A 27,841-nucleotide genomic window follows, 5' to 3' on the forward strand; every position below is an offset into this window, starting at 1 on the left:
GAGACTCATACTTTACTTTCTTGAAGTGTTGGAATATCAAAAAATGTTATGTACATTTCATCACCAGTTACAATTCTAGAAATAATGCAGTGATCACCATCTTTAAGTTATTTATGGGTTCCTATACTGATTCTGACATGCTTCTCTTTTTGATGCTGAGTTAAATTATGGGAAACCTAACGGAAAACTAGTTTTTTCATATGCAATTCTTCAGGAATAATTTTATGTATGGTGCAAGATCCAAAGTTAAGTTCCTTCTGTATCATTTGGTAGGTGCAGCAATTATCATCGATTAACATTTTCTGTATGGCAGACATATTATCCAGGATTACTGCTGACAGCAACCTTTCTGAGTATTCTTCATCCTTAAGAGAGTTGCGACCTTTGTGAAATCCTGTAAACCACCTGAATACAGCAGCAGAGATGGACCTTCATTTGCAAATGCTAATTGTAGACACTGAACAAATTCTTTTTGATTTAATCCCACTTTAAAATCATAAAAAATCATAGTGCGATAATGTTCTCATGCCAACTCCATTTTTCCTTCTGCCTAAAATTTATTCTATGTTAAACTATTATCCATCGGTCAATGAAAAATCGTCTGCTAGGCTAAAATGGTTCACATTTTCAAATCTAACCCTTAATTTTTTTCTGCCGTTTACCATTTGAACGTATTTAAAATTTCCACAGTGACCTCTATATTATCGATAATGGCAAAAATATTTAATACAGTACAAAGTCTGTAATCCTTAGGATTTTTTCCAGAATTGCACTCCAGAATTGGAAACTCTTTTTGACATAATCGAAAGTTCAAGCTTAATTTTTATAAAATTGCTCTAACAGTCTGCAAAAAATAATGAGCTGGATCAAATTAGAAGATTAAGGAACAGCGCAATCTGCAACATTAACTAAAATGCCTTAGAATCAGTAACGATAATTTTAGCCTAGCTTATACCGTCCATTATACATTAAACGCACATGCGTAAACGCATTACGCGCATGCGTAAAGCATACAAAAAAAAGTTTATGGCTCTGACGTCTGGATTATAGATCATTCCAGATAATGTACGTCCGGATTACAGACTTTTGGCTGTAGTATTTTTCCTGGTGAAGCAGCTTGCATCTTGGATGACAAAATATTCCCTGGCCCATAAGACACAGGCTGATTTTGGGGCACATTTTGGAGTAAAATCATGGACCAGGAAATATGGATAATCATTTTCCCAAAATGCAATGAAAAACCAGAACTTGTATCCTTCTTTACAAACATTAAACTAACTTTCCAAGAATTAATCGGGTTTACATAATACCAAAACAAAATTCTTATTATTATGTTGTGAAATCATGTTGATTCATTTTGGTGCTAAATCACACTATTTGATGACAATGTCTATGTGCTAATAATATAACAAACTCTATAATAGTGATACAAATCCCTCATTTATTTAATTTTTTGGGGAAATTTTTTTCCTAAAATTCTGAAATATTCCAGTTACTTCAGGCTTCTGGTTACTTGAATGTAGATAGTTAAGCTTTTACCACGATATTAAAAAAATCTAAAAATTACCAATCATATGGATACATAACACACAATTTTCACAAGGCAACACACAAGATAAATTTGTCAGTAAGAGATAACTGATTCAAAATAAAAAATTGAACTGATACTACAGTACCTAGTTTAAATTGCTCTTAAAAATAAATAGTAAAATTTCAAAATAAATGAAAATTAACTATTGAGTAATTAGAAGGGGTATATTAATATAAGGAATTTTGTAGATAAATTTTAATAGTATCTCCTTATTATTACTGCCCATGTTATTTAGTTCTTTTACTGGCTAGGCTGTATATATATATATCCTAAAATACTTTTGTAACGTCTTGAAGAACACATATAATCAACCCTTTATGGCACTGGGCACACTCAAAAAACTACCTCTGTACACACAGGAAAATTGAATGGAAAACACTTTTAACCTTCTCTATTAATACTAGATGGCTGCACAACACAAAACACTATTTACATTTCAGCCATGTATAGTTTTTAAAGATTATCATTTTTCAAAGAAATGTTCCAGATATTTTTTAGAATATTAAAGGAACAAACAAACAAACAAAAATTCTATGTTATGTCTGTATGCAGATCTTTTTATTCGATATCAGTTTTAAATTTTTACATTGAAATGTAACCTAGAATCGAAAAACGAACATCTAGTGTGCCCAGCATAGGATCATTGAAACACCAGACCAACAACTGTATTCTGTGGCGAGCCCATTCACAACAGAAAGGTGGGTGCACAGCTGTGTTTCCCATCCTGTTTTTCTGCAGCTTTTTTTTTGGGGTGGGGGGTTTGGTTACCAATTAAGGAATAGTTGGGGGTTATCTGAAGGTACGGGGTAATTTTATTAGCTTTTTGATTTTTCCTTACAGCAGTTTCCTTTTTTTTTTTTATCTCGCTTTTGTTGAAAGAAGTTTTGTTAGCTCTAGATCAGGGGTCGGCAACCTTTTTTGGCCGCGGGTCAAAATCAACCAAAATGCGAGTATTAAAGAGACGTTTGGGTCAGAGATATTTTCGTATTAAAATAGCATTTTAGTAAATAATAAGATATATTTTATTAAGAAAATAATTACAAACATAGTTGAATAAACTTTATTTATAAATTTTCTCCACGATATCAATGGCTCCCCTGATGTTGAACTTGTGACGTCAATTTAATCAAGTCTGGTTTATAGTCATTTTAAGTCAAACACAAGCATCTGAATTTTCAATAGTTAACCTGCTCCTGTTTTTGCTTAAAATAAATTTCATTTGTGAAAATATTTTCTCACATTTATAAGTGGACCTGAATGTGGACAAAATGGCAAAGGCAATTTTTTTTAATGATGAAAACCTCGTAGGAAGTGATGCCCAACATATTGATATCATGAGAAAATGATTATCTTCTGTATTTTCCAAATTGTTCCGCAATTTCTTGAATTTGTCCGTCCATAATGTTGAACTTTTAAAATCAATCATTTCTAAACTAAAATTGTCAATTCTAAGATATTCAAAATACTGCAAATTTATAATATTTTCTCCTATTTCATCGGGTTTTATTATAAATGTAAACATTTCTCCATGTTTCTTAAGACTTTGAAACCGACTTTCATATTCACTTTTAATGACCGAAATCCAAGTTTCGAACATATTTAGATTGTGTTCATCGATATTTTCTTTTTCATGTTCCCTTTTTAACAAGAAATGAATTTTTTTAGTTTTTATGTCAGTTTCAAATAATATCAATTTTGAAGTAAAACTCTTCCATTCCTCATACATTTTCAAAATTGTGTGGTTATTTCCTTGGAGTCGTATGTTGAAATCATTATAATGGTTCATTATGTCTGTTAAGAACAAAAGTCTTAAAAACCATTTTTTATCATTGAGTTCGAGATCATTTTCACCGATTTTGTGAAGAAATATTTGTATATCATCAAAACACTCTACAAATCTATTAAGAACTTTGCCCCGACTTAACCATCATATTTCAGAATGTAATAACAAATCTCCATATTTCGATTCAATTTTTTCCAAAAAAGCTTTAAAGTGCCTGTGTATTAATGCTGATCGCACTATTATCCCGTTTACGATCTTAAAAACTTTTTCCATTACATCCTTAATTTGTTGTGTAGATGCCTTTGCAAATAAATTTTCTTCATGTATGATACAATGAAACGATAAAAGTGAATGGCCAAATTCATTTTCCATTAGTTTTACAAATCCAACAGTTTTTTCTCTCATACTTGGAGCACCGTCAGTTGCTATGGAAAACAATTTACTTTTTAAATCCAATACTTGCCCATTTTTGAAATTTGTAAACTCTTGTACTTGACGAAAAATATCAGTGCCTTTTGGTGTCATTCATTGAAGCAAGAACGCATAGTTCTTCATTGACATTCGAGCTATTTATTGATGCAAATTTAATAATTATTGCAAACCTACCAATACTATTTATGTCGGTACTTTCGTCAACTGCAATGCTAATTATGTCACAAGATAACAAATCATTTTTGACCTGTTCATCAATATTCTTGGCCATATCTTCAATGCGATGCTGGACTGTTCTAGCTAACAATGGCATTTCTTTGACTCTCTCAATTATTTGTCTTTTATTTGCGAAGTCATTAAATAAGTGTTTGGAACAATTTATGAATGCGTTTTTCAAAAACTCGCCATCTGTAAATAGTTCCGTTGGTACCAATGCTGAGAGCTGCAACAAAGCTGGCAGACGTAGTATGATTGTTGCTGGTAACAAAACTCTTTAAGAATTTATTTTGTTTTCCAAAATTTAATACACGTTTAGCAATGTATTCAGATTTATCTTCATTTGCCATTTCACTCACATCTTTATATTTTGAAGAAAAGTGTTGCTCAATATTATAAGTCCTGGCGGTAATTATATCTATACATAAAGTACATATCAATTTGTCACTTTTCGATACACCCATACTTTTCTGTCCACACATCTTGAAATAATCTCTTTTTAGCTTTTTGTTTGTTCATGGTAAATTTTTTAAATAATAATATTTATTTCACTAGGTCACTAGGTCAATATTATTGTGCTACTGTACTACACGTGCTATAACTATAACTGACATACAACTGAGATAATGATGCGCACGTCCAGGAATGGTACAATTTGTTCAGACAATGTTGCTGCATTCCGTATACTATTGGCCGATTCCATATTCAGTCAGGCGGGAGTGGGGCTTTAACTGATATTTTTATATGTTATACTGGATTCAAATTTGGTACGTTTATAACTTTGAGACAAAAATATTTTGGGAAAAAGAAAAAAAAATGTTTGTATATCTTATACTTTATTTTCGGAACTAAAGTGGGTCACTTGAAATTACCAAATGGGTCACTCAGTGACCCACAGGTCATAGGTTGACGACCTCTGCTCTAGATTATGATGGTTTTGAGTTGTAGATGTTTATTTAATTTTATTTTATAGTTTATATTTTCTTATAATATTAGTTTTTTTTCTGATTTTTAATTAATTTGCAAATGGATTGGATAGGGTTGATCATATCTGAAACTTTGAAAATGTTAAACAAATTGTCTTCGAAGAGCAGGCAAAATCTTTTACTCTATTATGTGCTTTCCAGTTATGCTCACATCAATACTCTTTTTGAAGTTGCATTCATTCAGTGAGCCTGCCTCTGGGTACACCCACAAAATTAAAACAGTAAGTATAACACACAATTTTACCTGTGCACTTCTCTATGCCTGATTAGTCTGCCTACCATTTTTCCTTTTTGTTGGAATTCCAACTTTAAAAAGGTAGTGTGCCGGAAAGGGTTTTCAAATATGTCCAAAACATTAAGGCAGTACATTAAAAGTAAATAAATCCAGGTATAAAGTACCAGGAGCATTCTAACATTAAAATCAAGAAAATACCTCTTTCTCAGGGCAGGATAATGAAATTTACGGTTTCAGTACAAAATCCTCAACTGGTCAGAGGGTTAAGTGGCACCATGAGCTTTCTTGTTCATGGACCGCACCAAAGCAACAAGCCTACTCAAGTTTTTCACAAACTGTTAACAAGCCGCTGGAAGTCTTAGCCACAATTAAAATCACAATTACAGCTTTTGCTATGGTTACCACTTTGGCACAGTCCATTAATAAAAGGTCTTTTTTCGTGCCATTTAAATAACAGAAACTGTAGCACCATTTTTAATTTCCAATAGCTTTACAAACAAGTAAATTTTGGTTTCTTACCCCCACCCAGAGTCCTTTCTGTTTTAACCTTGCTACGAGTTCCATCCCCTTTTCTTGTTACTGCTGCAACTTGCACTGCATAAAGGGTTGCAGGCTGGAGTTTTGTTACATTATATTCCTCCGCATTTTCATCGGCAACATCATATCGTTTTGGCTCGTTAACTAAATCTCCATTGCTTGTTATTTCTTGAACATGAATCTGATAACCCCGAATTAGACCATTACGATCTTTATTGGCTGGAGGTTTCCATTTCACATTTAGAGCTGTACTGTTGATTACAGTCACTTTAACTTGTCTTGGTTCTCCAGGCACTGTTAAAAAAAGCAAATGTGAACAGTTAAAAATAATACATTTTGAAAAGAGAAGTTTCTTTTTTGGAGAAATGGAGTAATTACCTGAGGAGAGAAAGGAAAAAGATATGACCACAAGTAGGAAAGAAAGTACATATAAAAAACTTTTATACAATGATAAATCATTAATAAATTTTATCTACACTTTATCAAACAGTTTTATTTTAGTTTAAAAATATATTTGGTAATTAGTAGTATATAGTAATGGAAAAAAAAATCTCGTAAACCTTAAGAAATAGAACATTTAAGAATTTATTATCATTACCAGCAATCATGATAAAACAAAACAAAACAAAAAAAAATATATATATAAAGAGGTAATATAAAATAAGATATAAAAACGAAAGAGCACAAATCTTGCTCAGCATGTTTTAAAAATTTAGGTACAGGATTAAAAAAGATTTTATAAAAAAATAACATTGTATGTCATTAAAAAATTCAGATTTAATTTGAAAATTCATGAACCTAATGCCAGCTGTAGCTATTAAGGCATTTCTATGGTTTTTAACTTACCATATAATCCAAGAGTTAGCAAACAGAACATTGTCTTTAACTTTTAGTGATTAATTAGCTCATTTACACAAAAAAATTAGTACATACATCATCTCAATAATGACAGCTTGCAATCAGAGGAACAGATATAATAAAAATTGCATTTCAGCATGTTAAATATAATTAACAAGAATACTTAAAAAAAAAATTTCAGTAAAATATTATTATTAAAAACAGCAAAAATTATTTCAACATCATTATTAAACTGTAGATAAGCAATAAGTCAACATTTAAAATAAAATTAACATATGATGCTGCAAAAACAATTAGTCATATAAATATCAACAGCAATGTAAAAAATAGACAGGTAAGTAAGTATATAAGCATAATTCAGTTAGCAGTAAATATGAGAAATGTGTAAAATGTAATGCTATTCTCAATGACACAGAGTAGAAAAATAACACACAGAAAATTAGATTTCCATATATATATATATATATATATGAAGAGAAAATTAGTAAACTGGGAGAGGAGAGAGTTGCCAGCTGACCGAGACAAGCATTTCAGGTAATCATGCATCATGCAACATGGTACTGGCTTCAGAGCAGGAAATGACCGGAAAAATGCAGGAAGTTACACCAATGGAAATTCTGGGATACTTAGTTTTTCCACCACCAAGTATGGTGGTTACACACAGTCCTAAAAAGCTAATTGCTTTACCAATTGAAAGTCTTGGCCAGGGACTTTGAATAGGTAAAGCAACAAGAAGTTGTAACTTTATTTATTTACTAAAAAATCTCTTGTACTTCAAAAAATACATTAAGCAAAGATACTATATTTTTTAATATTTATTTCATTAAATCAATACATCATATCAATTTTAATTATATTTAAATAATCATAGCTTCAGAAACTACAGCATCCCAGATTTTCACAAGCATGCATATGTAAAAGAGGATGAAGAAATAACGTGATTGAAAACAGGTAGACTAAGGGATAGGTGGTGATATACATACCATCTTCATCTGTGCGCACTACAATCGGCGAAGATGGTGGGCCATCGCCCACGTCAGTTCCGGCAAGCACCCAGATCCTATACTCGGTCCACTTTTCCAATACTTCAATTACATATGACCGTTGATCGGCTTCCACGCGTATCTCCTGGGCCTTAGCCAGGTCATCTCCACTTTCAGCCTTCAGGTACTTGATCTTATAATAGGTGATGGCACCATTCTGCTGTTCTCGGGGAGGGGGTTTCCAGGTGACGCGTAGGGAACGGGAGTTTACGGCAGAGCCGCGTACGTCTTGGGGAGGGGCGCCAGGCACTGTAGGGAAGGGAGGGAAGGAGGGAAGAGTGCGACATGTGCAGTGATGGGAAATTTTGTGTTGGTTTTCTCTTATAAATTTTTTTTTAAATTGAAAGTTCCCATACTTGACACTTAAATAAATATTTTCACTAATCTCTTTGTCACTTCCCAGTACTAAAAAAAGGCTGCTTTAATAAGATTTTCCTTTACTTTCCCAATTCAGAAGTTAAACATTCAATGTGCAAAATTTAAGCACATTAAAGGAAAACACATTACTGTATTGTAACAGTTTAATGAAATGCAAAGGATGGTGACACTTTATGTTAAACAGTTTTAAAATAATGTGCTAAATGCACACATGAAAAAAAATGTGTATTTCCCCCTGCACATAATAAGTAAAATTCTGACGATATGAATTCTTTCATAGTTATCATGCTTTGAAAACAATAAATATAGGGTGAGTATCAGTGAAAAATAACTGTAGCTAAAGTATTTATTAAAAGCTCAAAATAAAAGTTTAGGTATTCGATTTAGTTATTTGACATTAAAAATAGTAATTAAAACATCAAAGTATTACACCATAATTGATATTGCTACATATTTTACATCATTTATCATAACATTATTTAAAAGCTGATAATTTAAAAAAATTAAACGTTTTTTAAAAAAGAAAAAATACAATGCTGTGCTATAATAAATCTTTGAATTTATATTCTCATAAAAGAAATCAAACAAATTCAATAAAGAAAAATCTTACTAAAAGCAGTACTACTTTGAGGAGCTATGCAAACATTAGGGTTTTGAAGAGTGAAAATATTAAAATAAATATCAAGTGCAGGAAAATAATATCACAATACAAAAATAATATGCAATTGATTTATAAAAATATTTTAAAAGCATACATACAAAATAATAAATCTACAAAACAAAAAACAAAATTCTACAGAATTAAACAAAGTTGTGACAGAGAAAAAAAAAATTAAAGTCATAATTTTAAATACTCTTTTAATCAAGAATTAAAGAAGAAATAAATCATTTTATTATAGTTTTTATTTTACTATATACAAGTAGAAAAGAAAAATCTTGTACCTACAGCAAAAAAGACTATTTTTTATGGGAAAATCTGATATTGTGATTTTGAGACCATTCAAGGAAGATAAATATTCTTCAAGTAAATTTTTAACATTTATAAGAAATGCACGCAAGAATAAGTACAACTTCGAAATTTGAGTAAAGCACCTTATTCTACCCCCCCCAAAAAAAACTGGTAAAACATTTTTAATTAGGTGCATAAACTGAAGAAAAATTTTTTGAAAACATATTTGCATAATTCTACATTTTAAATTAATAATTTAAATGCAATTTGGGAAATATTCTAAAATATGAAAACTACTTTGCATTTTTGTTTCAACATATTTTCTCTGCACAACTTTATAAACAATAAAAAATTTATAATATGCAGAAATGTATAAAAATAAAAAAAAATATATTGTTTTAGGAAACTAAAAATTTTAAAAGTAAAAGTGAAGTATTCAAAACCTTGCATTATCCTTTTCAATCTTTTATTTGAAATAAAAGCTAAAATATTAAAAAAGAACAATTAAAAATCCAGATCTCTTTTCAATAAACTGTTTCATAATTTGAAATATTTATATATAGCTTAACAGCTAAGTCTAATATATATATATATATATATATATATATATAAAAGATTAATTACACTGAATTAAATAAAATTTCCTCAACTTTTATTTTGGTATAAATCTGCATTGTTATATTAATCTTAATTTTATTAAATTTCTATGCAAATTTAATCACATATCGACCTTTAATTTAGATCCAATTACTTTTTTTTATAACCAAAGAATCATTTCCATAAAATCTACAGTCATAATCACAAATAATAGATATACTTTTGTTTACGAATAAAATTGAAAAGCAACATGCAAAGGTCTAAATACATAAAAAATATAGAAACAAAAACAAAATGACTACTACAACTGCACTTAAAAATTTTAAATAATGATAAAAATAAATAGATAAAAAACATCTTATGTATGCAAATGCAGAAGTGATTTGCTTATTCTCAAAAATGAGAATAATATGGGTTTTCTAAAAAAAAATTATGCATTAATACAAATGCATAATATATTTTATACCTACATAAATTTTAATAGAATATTCAACTACTTTGAATCTCAGAAATAAGGTATAGTTTATTTATCCTAACATGTAAACATTAAGGAATCAATTCATATTTTTACTGTGATTTATAGCATTCTTAAAATTAAAAAGTAAATAAAAAATGTCTAAATTAAGCAAATTTATATTGTAAAATCAGTAAACAACCCTGTTTGGTGTACTCAACTAGATACTAAACAGTAGTTCCTGCTTCAGATAACTAACCTTGTTTTGACAGACAAAATTAATTAAAATAATTTTCATGCTGTAATTTCAACCATGCATCTAAATATTTTCATGGTCAGTACTACTACACTCCTTTTTACCAAGGTGTACAATAAATAATTAACAGCATTTGATATGGCAGCAACACTGCACATTAGTAAATCATGGTAAAACCATCTTTTTAATGCAAATAAAATTTGTTGCATACATAAAACTAGTTATTTCCTTCTGATACTCTCCCAAAGAATTCCACACACTGTATGCACACATTGAAAGTTCCTGAACTGTATTGCCACAGATTTTTAAAATTTTAATTTTCTGAATAGACATATATTTTTAAATTCGGGAATTTTAGAATTACAATTATATTACAAAGTATTTAGAGAACTTACATCAAATTTTGAAAATTTGAGAGCCTACAATTAAGTTTTGAAAATTTTTTATGCTTCAAAATTACAAGTGATTTAATTATTACATGTATTTGTAATTCATTCATACACAAACAGAGTTTTAGAAAAAATAGTATCATTTTAAGATTGTAAATGTTTTGAATCAAAGATAAATAAAATAAAAAATAAATAAAAAAATAAAAAACAATAAAAATTGCTTTAAATTACTTACTAACAAGATAATAAATAAACATACTAAATTCTAACTTATTAGCAAGATATGATTTCATGCTTGAACAAGAAAATAAAAAATTTAGCATGTGGGGCAATATACAGCAAAGACTTCTACAGTTGCACACATAAAAAAAATTATTTAATCAGTCATTAAATTGTTCTGATATTAAGCCATAATAATGCCCAAGTTTAAGGAAAAGAAAGAAAAGACAAATGATACAAAGGGAAATTTTAATATTTTGAAAATGAATTATTTTTAACTTCTTGATGGAAACAGGAAGGGAAATCGGATGCAATTTGAAAAGAACATCCAGGACTTTAACTGAGAAAAGAATCCTGAATAAGCCCAGGCATCCTAATTTTGATTGTATTTAATTTAACATTCACTATCTTTATCTTTGCCTCCCCATAAAATATGAATCTGGTTGAATAAGTAATTTTACCATATCGCCTTTAGAGTATGATGTCCTACGAATTATGTATATGAATGTTTTATATGAATACAAATTTTCATATATCACCTTTAGAATATGATATTCTATGAATCTTTCAAAAAATGTTACCCATTTTTTACAATAATATCTTTCATTCAATGGCATGACACAGATGATTTAAGCTAACAGAAATGCAGATTCCTTGCAATGTATGATAGAAACCATAAGTTAAAAAACTTCAAAAGACTTTTCAATGTGGACTAGTTTACAGCCAAAAATGAAAAAATGATAATTCAGAAAAATTAGTTATAATAAACATTAGGAATATATGCAATATGTGTAGGAAAAAAGTATTTACTGTTAATTTTATTGAAAATATATCCAGTTCATAGGAAAACTAATTACTAAGAATTACTGTTTTTAAGAATTACATACCTGAAACTTAGCTACCCTGATTTAAAACAAGGAAGGGAAAACAATTCTTCGAATCTGTTTAAAAATGATTTCTAAATTGATTCTTATACTGAAGCAAAATTATAAATTAGATTCTAATTTTAGTTTCAAGATTTCCATTTTTCAGTTAAATAAAAGTATATAGTGTAGGTGGGGGAAAAATTCTTTATGTTAAAATAAATCCAATTATTTTTTAAAGATAACCTATTCACAATATTACTGGACAAAACGAATAGAGTATAATGGGAGGAAAAGCTTAATGCAACTGCAGATATTTCATATATAATAAAATGGAACTAGTGCAGATATAATAATAAGTATGACTAATATAATAGATATGTATGAATGATATAAGGTCTGCTCAAAAAAGCGAAAATTCAATATTATCAAAAAGACCTTGAATAAGGCATTAATAATATGAACAGATTTTTTCATACAATCAGAAAATGAAATAAAAATTTAAAAAAAGCTTTATTTACTTTTCTTATGAACATTAGATTTTAAGCAAATAAATTTAATTTCACAATAAATACTTTTCATTTCCTTGCACAAACTAAAAGAGCCTGATGAATGCCAGATTTCTTAATCAATCGTGAATTGACATTTTTAACTCGGAAAAGAGAAAATTATGCCACTATTACTAAGTTACTATTTAATAAATAATAAATATATTACTAGAATTACATACTTTGTTTATGATATTTTGAAGTAAAAATAACTATTAAAAATAAATTACTTCTTTTCATTACCATCATCCACATTACTTTAAATATAGGTGTTATACTCACTATAATTAGAAATACATCTGCACTAGTGAAATTAATAAGTTATAATAATTAATATAATTCCAAAGCACCATGATAATGAACTAGTGAAATACCACAGATGCCACCATCTCTCTACACTCTACTATACTACTCATAATTTAAATATGCACTAACAAGCAGAATCAGTTGGCACCTGAGAAATCTTTAGATTTTGCCTAAAATTTAAACAATACACAAGATATATAGGAGCACAGCGTGTGCAGCACAGTGCACAGCACAAGACTAGGCAAAAAGAAACAGCACTTTGATTATGCATTGCATGCGTGCTGTAAAAAAAGAAAAAGTAAACAATGCAAGTAATCTGAAGGAAGGAATGGGAATAAAATACTTGGTCCTCATGCTATTTGCAGGGAAGAAGAATGTACTAAATTTAAAGGATTGGGAAACTGGCAACTTTCTGTTCTGATCATGAAACATTACAATGGCCATGTTTATGGGATGCATACAATTCATCAGTGTAAAACTGTACAGAATGAGAGGGTGGCTAAATATGAAAACATACAAAAATATCAGCATTTGAGATTACATATTCTTTTTTAATGAAAAAGAATTTCTTTTGGATCTGGAACTATTAAAGCTACACAAAATTTGGATAAGAAGAATTACACAGACTTCAAAATGGAATTATTTATTATTAGTAAATATGCAGTTAATGTAGTTTTACTGATTCAAAAATACTATCATCAAATTTGTGAAACTATACAAATTTTAGAATTTTTCCATTTACTTTCATAATTTTCTAGACAGCCTATTTTATTTTTTACAAGTTAAAAATCTTAATAAGAATATTTCACACAGAAAATGTATTCTTAATTAAATTTAAACAACTTTCAAAGAAATTAGTGCAAACAACTCATAGCAGAAAACTTAAATGCTGATATTTCACATTTTCATTGAATAAGGTTTTTTTAATAAAATGCATTTTATATCAAAATAATTTGTGCATTATACTAAAACAATTAAATTTAATTAAAAAGTTTAAAATTATTTATTGTTTAACATTTTTATATATATCCTTGTGAAGTGATATATTAAGAGAATTTAAACCTATGAATTAATATTTTGAAATCTACACAGAACCTTATTAAATCAATATTTTAAAAAATGTAATTTTTTACTTCAAAATTACCTCATAACATAAACTTACCATATTGGTCAGTACGAACTTGAGATGGTGGCGTAGCTGCACCTTCTCCTTGTCGTGATCTAGCTGCAACCCAAACGTAATATAGAGTGTCTGGGTATAGATTGGTTAAAGTATAAGAATCAATATCTGGTAAGCTCTGGTGGTATTGCTGCTGAGTAAATGTATCATTCCAATATAAATCATATCCAATAACCTTCTCGCCAGGATGAGAGGGTTTTGACCACGAAACAAGAACTGAAGTCGAAGATGTTGCAAGAACACGCAAATTACTTGGCTGACTAGGGACTGAAAATAACAAAAATAATTTAGCTAACTTCAACTTAAAGTTGATGGATCTCAATTCAGTGCAAATTTAGTAAGCACATGAAATAATTTATAATAAATCTTATTTACAAAAGAAGATAATGAGATGGTCTCAAAGCAATACTTGTTGTCACATTGTTATAACATCACCAATGTAATACTGTTCAATGTGAACACTGGAATAAATCAATTAATTATATTGTTGATTAATCAATTCCTTTATACAAGCAAGAGAGATAGGCGGCTGTGTTACTGAAATTCCCTTTTATCAAAAATCTGACAAAATCTATGATTATATCATTTTCACAAGAAAATAAACTTAAAGAATCAAATATCACATGTTTGCTTTGATTTCTGATTCATCATTTAGTAATATTGAATAATTATTTCATTGGCTTAAGGCGGTTCTAAATTTAATTTTATGGCACATGCACTACAAATATTTGGCTGACACAGTTTTGTTACTTTTGAGATAATTTCTTCCTGCTTCAAGATAAATTAGGTTTTGTTTATTAGATGTCTATCTCTCTTGCTTGCAATAAACGATCAATTAGTAGACAATGTAATTAATCCATCTATTCAAGTATTCATATTGAGAAATACACTTATAATTATCATACATGATCTGGTATTCCTGATAAAGGTGTTATAATTAGAATCTTCTGAATTACATTCAGCATCCATCAAGATCTGACAGATGCTCGCAACATGACACCAACAAGATTGTGCTTGGCAACACTGAAATTTTAGCACAGTAGTAAAATGGTCTATATAAAATTTCCTGATTTAGGACTTGAAACTTGAACTTAGTTTTTGAACATTTGAATCTTGATATCTACCTACACATGTTGTAATATAACATACTTTTTACATGATAAGAATAATTTACATAGGCTTTTTTTCTTCCCAAAATCATAATACACCCACACATGCCTAAAGCAGGATCTTTGACTTCTAAGACTGGAGAAACAAAATGAAAAAGGGTAGACTGGCTGGTCCAAAGTTAAATCCAATAACAGTATTTAGATAAAGTGGAACATAGTCTGAGCTCCAAATGTAACCTCCCCCCCCCCACACACATACTGCACATTTTTCAAAAGCACTCTTTGAATTTTATTGAATAGAGACCTTCACATTTTGCTGACTGCAGTTAAACTAACAATGAATAATATTATGGTTGAGAATTCACGTAAATTACATGCATAGTGCTAATGCTTAAAAATCTAAAAAGTGCTATAATATTTTTTAGCATGAAATGAAGGCCTCTTTGGTGATGCATTTCCATCCTTAATGGTACTCTGTATATCTGTATAGCCTCATTCTATTCCACAGGCCCATAATGTTCACTTTATTCTGATTTCCGATGTGTACTTGGGTTCCCTATGATAATTATAGAAGTTAAATGATATATGCCTTGCAAGCCGATTGTGCTTTACCAAATAAATACAAAGATAATCCCATCTGTAATCAACAACATATGAGACTTTATACTTGTGATACAGAAAGCTGTTAACTGTGCCAGTGTTCCATTCTTGATACATATCAACTATGAAGTTTGAGAAAAGAGAACTAAGTCTGCAGTTTCAAAGAAACTTCAGCAATAGTCAGACAGCACCCACCCACACAATGCATTTTTGGACATCTATTAAATCAATTGCCTTCACATGTTTACTGTCTTCTTTACTATGGAATGTTTGCTTCTCCTATCTACCCACAACCTATATGACTAATGATTTCATACATTTTTGCATAATATTCTATAAAAGATTATTTTTTAACTTAAAATGACATATAATTCCATTATAATTTCTCTCTCTAAGAAATACCACAAGAAGATTATTCTGAATGTAGAAATTCTGATAAGACCCGGTAATACATGATACTAACTTATATTTTAGTTGTAGAGAAATGCTTATGAAATTTATCCCCAAATAATCAAAAACAGTCTTTTCAAAGTTAATGGCTGTATACAAATTACTATCATAATTGATGAATGCAATATTCAAGTACCAAGGCTTCTAGCCATACCTTGACTAAATTACTTGATGTTTTGAAACCTTATCTTGATACAAACAAATTATGATACAAAAATTGCTCAAAAATTATAATCACAAAACACTGGCAAAAAGTGCAACAAAACTGTCAATCTAGTGACTTAAATAAGAATAGAAAATACAAGAAATGCCAAAATAGAAGAAAGGCAAAAGGAAATTAAAGTATTAACAGTAGAGATATTTCAGACTGACATGAAATGCCTGTTATTAATAGCATTAATAAGATCGTATTCATAAATTTTGACTCCATCATTAGTCATCTGAACTTTCTTTTGAAACATTTCAGTTTTATGGTAGCAATAGGCAATTGATATACATTTAGTTCCTCATGAATTGAATTATTACTAATATACCAACAATGTATTTATAATAATCTAGTAATGTATTCATAATTAATCTGCTCAAATGTTGTTGCAGTCTGTAAGACTTTTCCAGTTTTTATAAAAGCCATTAAAAGATCTTTGGCAAAAATATAGTATCTTAAAAAAAAAAAAAAAAAAAAAAAAAAAAATTGAAATTTGTTTAAGGCTATAAATTATTCATTATTGCATTAAGTTATAATAAATTTAATTCATTTTTGATAAACAGTATATAAATATAAACAAAAATATCAAACAACTTAAAAATATAATTAATTTAAATTTAAGAAATACACAATTAACTGAGTAAAATTAATAATAACTTCTAATTTTGATGGTAAAAAATAGGACCTCCTAATTTAAATAATGACAATTTTTCTTGCCAATATTTTCTTAGTCTCATATTTTGCACAACTCAAAATACTGACAGTCAGGTCTTACAGAAATCTATTAAAAAATCCAATATGAAACTTCTTTAGATATTTTCATAATTATATCCCAGTTTTATATAAAGTAGATCAGATATTTTCTATAGAATTCTTTAAACTTCTAAATGCAAGATTCTACAAAAATTTGGATAATTTCTTAAGTTTCCATACAAAGAATTATGGTAGAACATTCTCATTGCAGTGAATGGTAACATCCTTTTTTATTGTGTGTGCATGCTCATCATAGTGAAAGAATAAAAACGAGCTTTTTTTGCCAGGAGATTCACTTCTTGCCTGTTCATAGCTGATGTTTGATGTCAGGTCATGATTGTGTTCATTTTAAATATTTAGAATTTTCTAAGATGCATTTTTATCTTTTAGTTGTTAAATAAAGTTGTTTCTGAGGCTTTTGTCGAAATTGTAGCCTTTTTGTTCACCTTCTAATGAGTTTGGAACATAATGGTGTTAAAACATCACCACAGAATAAACTAACAGAATTCTACTTCAAATCCAGCTTACCGAAAATTGGACCATAATTCTAAACAGGTTTCCTTGCTTTAATTTTCTTAAAAAATCACATAGAAGTTTTAAGTATTTAAAAGTATTATAAAACCAACATTTCCTTTTGTGATTAAAAAGAATAAATTAAATTTTTATTTTTGAACAGAGTTTTTAACCTAAATTTTAAAACGATTTAATAAATTTTAATTAAATTAATTTTTTCTGAAAATAAAAGTTTCCAGAAAAGATGTCATTTTTTCTAATAAAAATTTTCATTAAAAACAAATGCATAGTTAAGTTAAATTCAAATTAAGAAACCCTTTGCCTTATCAGGGACACATATACAATAAATTAACTGCATAAATTTAATCTTTTAATTCCTTTTATGACTTGAACTGATTTGATTTTTTTACAAGATTTAAATTTTGTGTTTATAAGCAATATTGCACAAAAAATTGGACAAACAATTATATAAGTTTAGAAGCTAAATAACCTTCAGCTAAAAAAAATTTCATTCAAAAATGGTTCAATGTCTCTGAATAAAAAGTGTTTGCTCTTTTGTATCCCATCTATTACATCAGAAACTAAACATTTGCTTTGATCAAAGCTTAAAAACTTTTCAGATTTTTATAGAACACCATTCTGTGAAGGCATTATAAAATACACTTATAGAATTCTGTTCCGTAAAAATTTTTATAAAATTTCTTTAGAATTTATAAAGAAGCATTTCTGCAAAGGATTATCTATAAAGTTTTACAGGAATTTTTATATAGCTGTATCAGCCAAAAAGTTTTCATAAAAAAGCAACTGCCTTAAATGATTTCTCTATCAAATATGAGATATAGGAAGTTTTATTTTTTAAAATACAGCAACAAAAATGAAGATTATTACAGGGTTGCCACTCAAACAGGAGAATGAAATTCCCTGACTTTTCCAGGCATGTTTTAAGAATGAGAAAATCCCAGTCTATCCGCATAGTGCACGTTGGCTGTGCTGAGAGGTAAAATTAATTATGGTACCACTTGAAAACACTAAAATTTGCCAATTACATATGACTTGCATATATATAGCAAAAAATATGTGCATTAAATTTTGTGGTAAAATGTCATCAGATAAAATTAGTTTCAGGATTATGCCAGAGAAAACTACCTGAAACTTGAAAGTATTATTAACTAATAATAAATAGATGGAAGAAACCAATTAAATGATTTGAATAATATTAAAATTAAAATTAATTGCTTAAAATTGAATTGCAATAATCAATAATTTGGAGGGGGGAAAAAAAAGAAGAGGGTTCAAAAGATTTTGCCGTAAAATTCTGGTATACGCTAAGGCCTTGGCACAATTTTGAAAATTGTCACCAACACCAAAATGACCCATTTACTGCTCATCATAATGTTGCCAAATCCTTACATACCATATACTAGGATTAAACCATTTTTGTTTTATACAAGAATGGGAAGGCAGTTTCTTTACTTTAACATGCACTGCACATGGGCATGCTAGTCTCTCAATTCTCGAGGTTACTGGAAACAAAAGTTGCTGGAAACCTGCTTTGCCTTTCTAAAAGACAGTCTGGTTGGAGCTGTGAAAACTGGCTCTATGCCAGCTACCACGCCCACATGATACATTATTTGCTAAGAAAGTGATTGCTTCCAACGTTGGCGCAAAACTTGCTTTTTTTGGGATCACCATATGAAATTCCCTGACTTTTCCAGATTTTGACTAAAATATTTAAATTCCCTGAATTTTTTGGTCAAATTTCGAATTCCCTGACATTTTCAGGTAGTGTGGCAACCCTGTAATTACAAAAAACATTTGCCAAGATTGATAAATGCAAAATATCCTACATTAAACAGGAAATTTACCTCCTTGTTGAGTTTTTACTTGAACTGGGGCAGAATGAGGACCAGGACCGCGACTAGTGAAGGCTTGGATACGGATAGTATAAATAGTTTGGGAAGTTAGGTCACTTATGGTAGTTAATTGGTTATTATCTACAGGCTGAGTATTCCAGGCAGATGTGGGAAGATTCGGCCGTGTAGTGTAATACACTTTGTAACCCTGAAAAGAGAAGTAAACAAAAAGATCAGTTTAAACTAAATTATGTCCTAAAATAATAAACATAATTTGTTCAAATAATGTATAAGACAGAAAATATATTAAAGCAAAGACAATCATAATTACATGATTTTTAGCTTATCAATTACATAAATTTAAAAGTTTATGCTAAGTTTTCCGAATTCTTTTAATTAAGCTTTGCATTAGCACATTTTATACTTATTAGGTTCATGGGCCATGAATAAAAACATGCATTTTCATTTATAAGTAATTTAATTTATTGAAAAATAGCAATCAACATTTGCATTATTTTTAAAATCATAATAAAACTATTGTTTCATTAATATGCTAATTATGAAACGAAGTGTGCTTTGATATGTTTTTTAAGTATGATTAACATTTGATCTAAATTTATTTTAATCAATATATTATTTCTTATGCTAAATTGTGTCTTTAATTTCTCCTGTTTTCTACTCCATTAAAATATGAAAATGAGATGAATTTTTTATAGATGGAAGAGCTTGAGACACACATGTGGAAACAGCAATACTGAAGGCTTCTCCATGATGAGTTGTTATTAGCATTGATGCTACAAATTTGGTACATTTTTCTGTGATTAAAAATTACATTAATAACCTTGAATAGCATAGTCAGGTTGTTAGAAACTAAATTTAAATTCTCACTTGTAAATATTTCCAATCATTGGTGTATATCAAGACCCAGAAAGGGAAGTTAATCTTGTTTATTATTTTAGCTTTGAGTTCCTGTTCAAAATAAATTTTTAATTATTTTATATTGTATTTACTTAATGTTCTGGTGTTGACTGGAAAAGATGGGACAAGAATTTGTCTGGCAGTTTACAGGATTAGATTAGCATTTAGTTTTAAATAAAACTGAGTTTAACCACATAATTTACTGTTCGGGAATTTTGTAACAGATTGTTTCTATGCAGTTCTTTATCCTTTGAAGAATCAAAATGTTGAATAACAGTTGTTGGAGGAGTTAGAAAAAAAAGCAAACAGAGTTAAAGGGGGGAAAAAAAAAAGCATAATAAGTCATACATTTGTATGTCTAGTTTTGAAGATTTAATTACATACTGCTAAATATTTATCCTTCTCAATAATGTCAAAGACATTATGTTGCAGTTAGTGTGGTGTCATATTCTCCTGCAGCAGTTGCAGCATTTAAGTAACTGAGCAAGTCTTTCAGCCAGCTTTTGAACAGTATTCTTCAGAGGAAAAAGGGCTCATAATAGTGGACACAGTAAAACCAAACAGTTAAACACGGTGAATGCAGGGGCTCCTCAGTAAGGGCATGTGGGTTCTGCTTATCCCCAACCCTACAGGTATAGTTGTTGACTATTCCATGCAATGTAAAATGAGCCTCATCTGTCCACAAGATATTGAGAAGCTATTGTGGATTTTCATCAATTTTCGACAAAGCTGCAAATTCATATCGTTTAGCTTTGTCATTTAATAAGAGCCAGTGGACTGATTGCAACTTAACATAATTTTAAAACACTGTGAAGGATGTGGTATACCACTGTTCTGTGGCACAAGATATTGAGAAGCTATTGTGGATTTTCATCAATTTTTGACAAAGCTGCAAATTCATATTGTTTAGCTTTGTCATTTAATAAGAGCCAGTGGACTGATTGCAACTTAACATAATTTTAAAACACTGTGAAGGATGCGGTATACCACTCTTCTGTGGCACTTCTCATGCGCTACTTACTGCACTTGTTGATTGTACCCTTACAGTGTCAATCTGCGAAACCACCTCAGAAGTACAGACCTATGATAAACTTGGTGCAACACTGCGAAGGCGATGACACAAACTCCCCATCTCGTCGAAATGTCATACCATGGAAGGCAGTCCAGAAAGAGTGATTGGACCTGAACCTTTCTTCCATCCCTCCTATGTCCGAAACCTTCGTAAAGCTGCGGTTGGCTATTCTTGGCTGAGGTAAAACAGTTTAGCTAATAATGCTTTATCCACTAATGTCAGCATCACAATTAAAACTCTACATCTGAGCTAGTAGAAGGGAAAATCAGAAATGAGCTGTTAACAGTCAAACCTGCAATTTATAGGACTCTGATTTACATGCTTCTTGTTACTGCGTCTGTGCGCACCCTCTATTGATGAAAATTAAAAATATGTTCCCCTTTCCCACCCCTACCCCCCCAAAAAGCTCACGGGAATAACTTTTCACAAACCGAGTTCAATTATACCAATTCTTTCAATTTTTACAATATTTACAAACTTATGGGACACCCTGGGTATTGAATAATAAACTATGAATGCATAATTTTCATCTATTCTATCATGCTATTTAGCATTTACCATTTTTTATTAAGAAAACAATTTAAATAATAATACTGCAAACATGTTTGCATACCGTAACTTGTCCATTTGGCTCTTTTGGAGGATCCCACTGGATGACAATAGTGCTAGAGCTCAGAGGTCTAGCTTGAACATTTCTGGGAGCACTACCAGGTTCTTAATAAAAAAGGTGATTAAAAACCAGTTAGTTAACAAATTATTACAAAAAAAATGTAGCACATTTCATAATTTTAGTATCTTTGAAAAATCACGATATTTTTGCTGTGACAATTGCAAAGTTTCAGAACAAACACTATACATAATATGGAATAATGTTTAATAAGAATTACACTAACAATATTCCAAATTATGTTTAATGGTTTTCATATTTTTTTATTAATACTTACAGTTTAGTAGTGCAACAAGGGGGAAAAAAAAAGAGACTGCATTAAATAACAAACACACATTTATTTTACAATTTTCCATCCTGTGCCTTTACTAAATTGAGAAAAATTGAAATACAGAAAAAAGTTAAAAAAAGCTTTCAACACGATTACTATGTTTTTCTGAGCTAAATTCTGAAAGTGCTCAATATTATTATTAAATATTGAGTAAAAATAATAAACCATATTGAGTATTATATAAAATACTCAATATTATTTATGCAACTTTAAATTTCTAAATAACACAAAGAATCAATGCATCATTTTGAGTAAAACGAATGCTAATAGCCATATTTAATAGATATTTATACTAAAAATAAAAGGATAAATCAGAGAATAAAAATTACTCCCCCAGAAAAGAAAATAAATGCAGAACCATACCAATCGCAATATTTTAGCATGTGGGTTTTTTATTTAAATCGATATATAATATTTTAGCATGTGGGTTTTTTATTTAAGTTTAACTAACTGTTAATTCTATTTTGGAAGCAACCTTTCCTATAAAGAATTGTTTTCAAAACCCACTTTTTAGCTAGAATGATATTTCAGTTTCAGGCATTACACAAAATATGGTAGAAGCTACTATTTAAACTGTGTCTGAGTTACTTCGGACAGTGCATGTTAAGAGTGCATTTAGAGCATACACTACCTTTCAGCCATATTATTTCTCTCAAAGTTAAGCTTGTTATTTTATGGCCAAGCATATGAGTTGTTGGTTAGTCTATGCTGGTGGCAGATAAGAGACAACTATGTGTTAAATATCTCTGCACAGCTTCAGTTGATTTAGTAAAAAAGGAAATAAAAGGGTCTTTTTACCCTCCGTATGTTGTTCCTCATAAAAGTTGAACTTGGCGAACAGTCACTTCACAGTTCAAGTTAAGATCAAGCCTCCAAATAACATTATATTTATTAGATAGAATCTTATAAACATCCATAGCAATGGCTAGTAGTTCTAAAACCTAAATCAGATTTATTCAACAAATAAAACTAAAAATACTAAATACATATTTGAGGGATGAAAGAATCAGTTATGTTACTCCAATTTTTTTTAACACAAAACCTTGACCGCATACATAGGACACCCCCCAAATAAGCCCTGAATTTAATATGCCCCCCTCCACTATATTTCATTCTTAAAATATAGAAAATATTTTAACATATTTTAAACAGGCAAACGTTGTGGTTCAAGAATGTTGAGTTGGATTTGACCTGACAATGCTGGAATTTAATACTGTCAGCTCATTTCACAGCTATGCTGCTGCTTAGTCATTATGCGAATTACACAAAGAAACTAGAAATTTTGGTTGCACAAATTCATTATAAGAATTGTGAGTGTTATGCACTGACTGTTAGGAAGCTTTGTGTAATCATTGGACAAAGCTTCCTGACAATTAGCTTGAAAGTGCACCTAATGAAACAATAGTTTGCATATTGATAAAGAAATTTTACGACCCAGGTTCAACAATAGATGCCATATTCTCGATCCTTCGAGTGTGTCATAAGCCCCTTCAATAGGCAGATACGTGCGAAAATGATTACAAATTGTATCAAAAATCTGCATTGCTAAAGAACATGAAGAATAAACATCAAACATTATTTTTCATTCTTAAATCAGAACATTTGTAAGGATCTTAAGTTTTACTAACGTTTATTTTATTTTAAATCTTTACTATCACTTCTTATTTTCTACTTCCGGCCAGAATTATAAGCGTGAAGGAGTTTATGCAAAGTTGTCTGGCGAACGTCAAGTATTTAAGTGTGGCCTTTTTGCCAAGCAGGAGAGAGGAAGCAGTGAGTTCGAAGCAGGCCGCTTACCTTAGAAGTTACGCAGTTGCTATTTGCCTTCCAGGCCAGAGGTTTTAATCCTCTTGATAAATTAAACGTATTGTAGTGTTCACAGTCTCTGTGCTACATACGCTTCCTGTTATTATAAGGCCAATCTTATTTTAAAGTTAAATTAGAGTTTAGTTTTATTTTTATACCTTTTACGTTAGACCCCGAGTGGAGGGTCATTGTATTCCGAAGTACGGAAGTCATTGTATATAAAGAAAAATAAAGGGTCTTGTATACCCTTCGTCTGTATCCTGTCTACTTACTACAATTAGTGAACATAGCTTTAGTAAGCTCTCTGTTCCTAGTCAGGTCATTGTATGTTTCCGAAGAAGGTTAGAAGAAACATTGAACCTGATAGTGGCGCCCGACGAAGAATAAGCATGGCCGAATTTCAAGAAGAACCTGTGCTGCCTGCAGAAACGGCTCAGAATCTAGAAATGCCAGCTGCCGCTCTGGAAGGATTTGGGTACATCGTCCAGACCATGCGCGCTTCGATGAAACCAGAAGCAACGTTTAATGGAAACTCACAGGTAACCAGTTTTTTGGAAAAATTGGATGACCACTTCATGCTCTACCCCGTGCACGAGTTTCAAAAAGTTACCTTAGCTACCAGCGCTTTGAGGGGCCAAGCGCTTAACTGGTTCAAATGTATCGGCAGAAGTCTCTTGGGTCAAGCAGGAAGTCCCACCTATACTTACGAAAATTTCAAGACTGCCCTACTAAAAGCCTTCCCTGTTGTAAGGGATCGTGCGAAATTAGAAACAGAACTTTTCAGTATATATCAACAAAGAATGGAAAACCTCTCGAGCTTTATTTTAAGAAAAATTCACGTTTTCAAGCTCTTGTATGGAAACCGTCCGGATCCTGAAATAATTCAAGTGATTTTGCCGAGGTTACTACCCCAAGTGCAAGACTTTATTGAATTACGAAATCCGACTACACTGGAAAAGTTATTTGAGCTAGCAATGCAGTTTGAAAGTAGAAGAACGGCGGACGTCGAAAGAAGACGCCAATATCAACAGCGAAACCAATTTGGTACGCCAAGACTACAGCAAACTCAAGCACATGGCTACGGAGAAAAAGCGAATCAGTGGGCAAGGAAACCCGAGCATTCAAAAACAGCTGGCAAACGTCGACAGTTCAATAGCAACCCAGGAAAAAAGTCTCAAGGCCAGTGGAGAAAGAAGGAAAGCACAGAAAGAAAAAATAATTTAAACTAAAACGGATTTCTGCTGACGAGAGGGTGCGGAAATCCGAAGGCCACGAAAACCCCTCTTCCTACAAGTTAAATACAGTAATGCTGAAAAATTTAACTCTTCCGAAGATTGAAGTCTTGGTAAATAATATCCCGGCCACCGCACTCCTGGATACCGGCGCGCAGTGTTCCTGTGTGGCAGAAGTCTTTTTTAGAAAGTATTTTCGCAAATACCGCATATATAATGCGGATAATACAACAGTATTAGCGGCGCAAAGAGAACAATGTAAGTGCGTAGGTAAAGTACCTTTGTACATCCGTATCAAGGACGAACAAGTAAAGGTGATGTTTTTTATAGTAAAGAATTTGCAAGCAAATTTAATCCTAGGAATAGACTTTCTTTCAGACACACAAGCTACACTGGATTTTAATGCAGCATCCCTTAAGCTGACGATGAAACCAGTGCGTGTAGAAAAGGTTGAACCGCCAAGGTTAAATCTTGACCACCTGCCTAATGACGAGCAAGATAGAATCCGACAAGTGGTAAGTGAATTTGCTTCCTTATTTAGTGATATTCCAGGATTTACTCAGGTTACTAACCATAGTATTGACACTGGAGATGCATTGCCGGTTTGTCAAAAACCATACCGGTATGATAAGAATAAGGAAAAAATTATAGAATGGCATATTACCGATATGCTACGTAAAAAGATCATAACGTCTATCTCAAGTAGTTATGCTAGTCCGGTGGTTTTATGTAAGAAAAATAATGATTATCCTTTGGAGCATCCAAAAAGGTGGAGATTCGCTATTGATTACCGTAAATTAAATTCCATAACGAAATATCCGGTATATCCGTTACCGATCATAGAAGAAATTTTAAGGAACATAAAATCAACCAAATTTATGACGACTTTAGACTTAACGAATGGTTATTTTCAAATAGGGGTCAGGCCTGAGGACGTGCCTAAGACTGCTTTTATAACCAAGTCTGGCACTTATGCATTTTTGCGTATGCCGTTTGGCCTTTCAGGCGCCCCAGCAACATTTCAGCGATGCATGGACATTGTGTTAAGACCTGTTCTTGGAAAGTCCACATTTATCTATTTAGACGATATCATTATTACTAGTGATAATCTCGACCAACATATACAGGATTTAAGACAGGTGTTTTCTTTATTAAATGAGGCCGGTCTAAAAGTTAATGTCGAAAAGTGCAAATTTGCAGCCCCTGAATTAAAATATTTAGGTTACAAAATATCGCAAGAAGGGATCGAGACAGATGAATCAAAAATAATCGCTGTACAAAAGTATCCGACTCCAAACACGGCAAAGAAGCTCTCTTCTTTTCTAGGACTTTGTTCATATTATAGGTCCTTTATAAAAGATTTTGCGGCTATCGCTGAGCCATTGTTAAAATTAAAAAGGAAAAAGGCAAGATTCTCGTGGACGGCTGAAGCCAATAGTGCTTTCGAAAAATTAAAACAAGCATTAACGCAAGCCCCTGTGTTGAAATTTCCTGAAAAGGATGAAAATTTAGAAATTTCAGCGGATGCTTCAGATTATGCGGTAGGAGCGGTACTTTCGCAAAATCAGCAGCCCGTGGCATTTTTTAGCCGAACTTTAAATCAAACACAAAGAAACTATTCCGCGACCGAGAGAGAGGCACTTGCAGTTCTGTTAGCAGTGCAAAAGTTCCGAGTCTATTTTGGAAAGGCGCCGATAACAGTATATTCTGATCATGCGGCGGTAACTAGATTGTACTCAGGGAAAAATTTATCCCCAAGGTTAATAAGATGGGCACTCAAGCTGCAAGAATATAATCTGGTAATCAAGCATACCCCCGGAAAGGAAAATATCGTAGCAGATGCCCTATCACGAATTAAATTAGACGAACAGGGTAATACCGTAAAAGTTGCAATGCTGACAGCGTGTACAATAAATTCCCGAGAAACTGTAATAACCGAACTGGGTAAGGATCCTGAGTTTGGAAGTATTTATGAGTATTTGAAGGATCCTGAAAATTTTAGCCACCAAGATATTGTGGCGATAAGAAATAGGGCGGCCCATTACGAACTAATAGATGGTCTATTATTCTACACAAAAACTACGAATTCCAACAACGAATTTCGACCTGTTATCCCAGCTAGTCTTAGATTAAATATCCTGCAAGAGCTCCATGACAGCCCTTTAGCTTCTCATGCTGGTATTCGAAAAAACTATCCAACGCGTACGCGAGGCAGTCTACTTTCCTGAACTGCAAAAGTTAACAAGGGCGTATGTCCAGTCCTGCCCAACATGTCAAGCCGTTATTTATATTAATTTCCGCCCGGCCGGGTTTCTAAATAGTATTAAATCCGAATTTCCAAATGAAATAATCGGCATCGATTTATTGGGCCCTTTCCCAAAAAGTCAGTTAAACAAAAGTCGCTATCTCCTTGTTATAGTTGATCATTTTAGTAAATGGACCGAAATTGTTCCCTTAAAACGAGCCTCCGCGAAATTAGTTACCGATTCTATTTTAAATAAATATATTTTAA

General features: G+C 31.1%; 1 protein-coding gene across 16 annotated transcripts in view; it reads right to left on the minus strand.

Moving 5' to 3' along the window:
* Positions 1-27,841, minus strand: part of LOC118184279 (tyrosine-protein phosphatase Lar-like) — a 732,937-nt gene that overhangs the window by 63,223 nt on the left and 641,873 nt on the right. For 11 of the 16 annotated variants that reach the window (XM_085819916.1, XM_085819920.1, XM_085819919.1 and 8 more), the window contains 5 exons: positions 21,907-22,007; positions 19,316-19,511; positions 13,803-14,087; positions 7,622-7,930; positions 5,763-6,074 (listed from right to left, as the gene is read on the minus strand). In XM_085819916.1, coding sequence (XP_085676042.1) covers positions 5,763-6,074; positions 7,622-7,930; positions 13,803-14,087; positions 19,316-19,511; positions 21,907-22,007 — 1,203 coding nt within the window. The remainder of the gene's footprint in view (positions 1-5,762; positions 6,075-7,621; positions 7,931-13,802; positions 14,088-19,315; positions 19,512-21,906; positions 22,008-27,841) is intronic. The other 5 variants (XM_085819931.1, XM_085819929.1, XM_085819930.1 and 2 more) reach the window with 1 other exon arrangement.

Source organism: Stegodyphus dumicola, chromosome 7 (genome assembly GCF_044657685.1).
Source record: "Stegodyphus dumicola isolate Sdum_Otavi_A_Nest chromosome 7, ASM4465768v1".
Taxonomy (NCBI): Eukaryota; Metazoa; Arthropoda; class Arachnida; order Araneae; family Eresidae; genus Stegodyphus; species Stegodyphus dumicola.